The sequence below is a fragment of the Papilio machaon genome, chromosome 2, assembly GCF_912999745.1.
Source record: "Papilio machaon chromosome 2, ilPapMach1.1, whole genome shotgun sequence".
NCBI lineage: Eukaryota > Metazoa > Arthropoda > Insecta > Lepidoptera > Papilionidae > Papilio > Papilio machaon.
In genome coordinates this window covers 6,896,221-6,900,501 of record NC_059987.1, presented here as the reverse complement: position 1 = coordinate 6,900,501, position 4,281 = coordinate 6,896,221, and the positions used below count along the sequence as shown (strand labels likewise).

The window sequence follows — 4,281 nt, the reverse complement described above, 5'->3', positions numbered from 1 at the left end:
GTCTGTAATGTAGAAATAGGTGTTCTCTTTGAATTAAATAGGATTTTAATTGCATAAAAGTAGTTAAAACATGCCTAAATATTGGCACTTAAAGTTTTATGTCAGTTTCAGTATTAAATTTACTTGTTTAGGGTTTAAAAATAAAGGAAACAAAAAGGTTCTATTGAAATATAAATTTATTATCACAATTCATAAATAAGTTTCTAAATTCAAAAGTTCTAAGCTCTTACATCTAAATATAAATTAAAGTAATCTAAGCAGACCCAAACATTCCTCACCAGGAGGTACATTTGAGTAACATTTTTATAAATTTTTGTACTTATAATATGTTTGATGGGCCATGATTTGTTACAAACAACTGATACATAAGTCTTTTTATAAGAATATTCTAATACATTTGAATACAGATCATAATGTCACAATCGTGCCACGTTCAAAGGTCATATACTCAAACAGGAATTGCTCATCAAGTTTAATGGGATCCATAAAATTAGATTAAGCAAAGTATTGTCTACTTATATCAAAATACTGATTCATGATGAGGAAGATTGTAGGATATATCGTTTGATTGGTTCCGGAACGAAAAGTTATTTTAGTTGACCTTTTCTAAAACCCATTTTCCAGAGTATGGGGTCTCTAACCTCTTAACCTTAGGACGGAAACCGTTCTCGTCAGCGGTGTAGTCGACCCTGTACATGAAACCGTCGGGGCCAAGGTACTCGTAGAAACCAGATGAAGCGATGCCTTCGTCGATGGTGTTAGGGTTCTTGAGAATTGCGTTCTCCTTAGCGCGAATTTTGTTTTCAGTTTCGAAGCTGAAATAAAAAAAGAACTTTGCATATTTTTGGTAAAATTCATAATAAAAGAAAACATCATTTTATCTACAACGACTTCTAATTTAAATTTACGAATTCCAGAATTTGTTTTGTGCCTTAACTCCCTAAACTATTTTTTTTTCTTATCTTGAAAACCAGATTTTTATTGTTGCTTTAATAATCTCTAAATTTATTCTACCATCAAATACACTTTTAACCTAATTACATTAATTCTTGTGTTAAAATATTTGATGCTTGACTTTGAAACATCAATAAGTCACGCATCAGTTCAATATTAAGCATTAATGCCAAATTGTTATATCGCTATTCTATTACATTATAAATAGTTTTGAACTCTAACCTAACAACGTGAGTGTCAAATTACGTATTTGTCAAGGCCGAAAGGTGTTATGCTAACAAGACAATACCGGTACATGATAACGGATCGAACTAAATAAATTAAAAATTTACGAACAATAAATATTATTCAAATTTGTAAAGAATTATTCGGAAGCATTACAAATAAAGTGGAATATGAAACAATAATTTATATAACGGTGAATCCTTACAGACTTATAAATGCAAATGTATTTGATAAGCACGACATTCAAACCAAGCAAGGCCGAACTGATTCTAAACAACCTAATAAATAACGTTTATTACTAATTCCATATGTTAATTCCAATTTTTACTTCATTTGCGTCAAATTCTAGAACACAAGGAAATGACGGCATTCCTAACGTTCTTTGTATCGCTTTGCTAAGGAATGTACGCAAAATTAAAAGCTGTGGATGGCCTTGTCACTTCAAGGCTGGACTGAAATTAATGGTCTTAGGTTAGTTTAAACGGCTTGTAATTAATATCTGCTTCGAATTCTCGTATAATATTATTGACCGTCACGTGCTTAGCATTTGTACTAAAAGTCCATCAAACTTTTGCCATATTTAATGTATTTGTAATTTTTTTTGATGTTTCAAATTTGAACTGTTTGATGAATATCTTGTTCAAACAAATTTGACTATTGATAGTTTACCTAGTTCTAGATATCAGAGACAATCTTTTTCTACAGTTGTTGTACTGTCTTTGTGTTATACTGTGGTACAAATAATAGATATTAATGGTTTTACAAAAATAAGCTCCTGCAGCTTTTAAAAATGATCAAAATAGAGACAATAATCGTCATCTGATTTTCCCTTAGAATAAAAAAAAAATATACTTGTGATGCACCGAAGTTCTACCCCAAAATATTTATGGTGTCTAAAAATTTCAATATATCGCTTGCGCTTGGATTCGAACCTACATCATTGAGTGCATGCATATTTTATTTTTATAATTTACGTGAAATGAGTGAATGAAGAAATGAAATGTGAAATGAGAAAGAATGTGTATTCTTACTTGAAGTCATATTTATCCTCATCGTAGACGTGCTTTTGGCTGATGATCTTAATTCCATTGTTCTTGTAATATCCATCCTTGTAGTAAGGTATGTCTTTCGGTGGAGTCATCACCAGTCTGTAACGATCTTCTGTAGCTGCGCCGACGTAAGGCTCGTAGTCATGCGTGTATGGACCGAAGCCGCCGTTGTAGGGGTTATCGATGTGTATATAAGGATTCGGTATGTGAATGTATTTACCTTCGTCTGTTGGTATATATCTAGGAGGAAAAGAAATTTAAAATTTTAGTAAACGGGAGAAAGGTTTCTTTTTTTAATTTTGAAGATTTTTTTTTATTTAGTTTCTATACGAAATTTAATTTGTTATTTTTCATTTTCTTTGTTACTCTAAGATATTTAGTTATTGTTTTTGTTTTGTTGAATACTAACGTTACCACGCGGTTTCACACGTGGCATAAGTCAATGGATTTTTCGATTCCTATGAGACACGATTGAAAGAATTAAACCCTTTGGCAATATTAATATTGCCTTAATTCTTATTAAAAATGAAAGTTAATTTCATGAACATTATTAACGTTATTACTACCATTCTAACATGGTTTAAAATGTATTAAATTAACATTTGTGTTTATTTCTTACTAGTTATTTATTTTATTTAAATTATGCCCTTTGAGGTACTTGTTAAACCCAGAAGAAACATCTATAATGTTGTCTTGTTTGCTTTGACATTTACTTACTTGCCATTATGTCCATATTTATAGGGATGCCATTTGCCGTCTTCTTCGGGTGTACCGACAACAGCTACCACGCATATCGCAATCATGTACTGTGAAATAAATACAAATTATATAATTTATAGTTTTTAAACATTTCGAATTATAAATCGACAATTAAATAACCAGAATAATATTTCATTTAAAACATTGAAAAAAATTAATTAATTAAAATATGAATAAAAAAATTAAAATATAAATATTTAATATTTAAAAATAATACCTTAATGGAAAGCATCCTTAAAACACTCAGTTGACAAAAATATAACGAAAATCACAATAAAATTGTACAATCGTACAGACACACTTGTTCACTGTAAGAATTCGAGATCACTATGCGGAAACCTATTCACGGTCGTACTCTTTGAGTGTTCACTCCTTAGAGAATTTCAAATCATTGTGTTGATTTCGAAATCGACGCTTCGCTTTTATACATTTGCAACATCAACACATCTCTTGCAGGAGCGGACACACGCGCGCATTCCGCAACACACACACGCACACATCGAACGTCCCACGTATTTTTTTTACATCTTTGCATACCATTGTTGGGCCGAGTTACTTTATTGGGGTATCGGTGTCATACAGAAATTATCGTTTCAAATGGTAAACACTGAACCAACTTTTTTCGACTACTTATATGCATGGACATTTTGCTTTACAGCTCAGCTGTCAAAGAGCTTTGATGAAGCTTTTCGACTAAATGCGTGTAAATAACGTAATTTTTAATGTTTATTTAAAAATAAACTAGCAATAAAAATATTCGTATTATGGTGTAATAAAACAATTTTTTTGGTTATTTATTAAAAAAAATCAAATGAAAACTATATATTGTGAGATATAAACAAATTTACTTAATTTTGATAGTCATTAGGAATTAAGGATAGGCAATTTTCACACGATGTTGTTATTTGGAACAAAAGTTTTGTTTTGAATATCACGTGGCTACTTGCATTAGAAACTAGAGCGCATCCTTGTTAAGTTTCACAATATAAATATATTTAACAGATTAACAAATGAGGCACTATTTAAAATCGCATATTCAAGCAGCGGGATTACCCAAATGATACTTTCGTCTTTCTATTTATTATATTAATATATCTTGTACTCATATATTTAAAGATTAATACGATTAAAGTAAAACTGTTGTTTTGTGCGTTAATTCTTATTTTAATAATGTTTTACACATTAATTGTACAGTCAGGTAGAAACGTCTGCGCATGAATAAGATCTGTTAGAACTAACATGATTAAAATATGCAGATCAATTTACATTTATATTATTTTATTTATCATTGAAG

The 4,281-nt window shown here is 30.3% G+C and overlaps 1 protein-coding gene across 1 annotated transcript; it reads right to left on the bottom strand.

Annotated features, from left to right (window-relative positions):
• Positions 1-220: 220 nt before the first annotated feature.
• Positions 221-3,369, bottom strand: LOC106714379 (larval cuticle protein LCP-30). Its single transcript, XM_014507414.2, has 4 exons — positions 3,205-3,369; positions 2,946-3,034; positions 2,211-2,468; positions 221-815 (listed from the first exon to the last, which is right to left on the bottom strand). Exons 1-4 carry the CDS (start codon positions 3,217-3,219, stop codon positions 593-595), a joined length of 585 nt encoding a protein of 194 aa, XP_014362900.2. The 5' UTR covers positions 3,220-3,369; the 3' UTR covers positions 221-592.
• Positions 3,370-4,281: the final 912 nt, after the last annotated feature.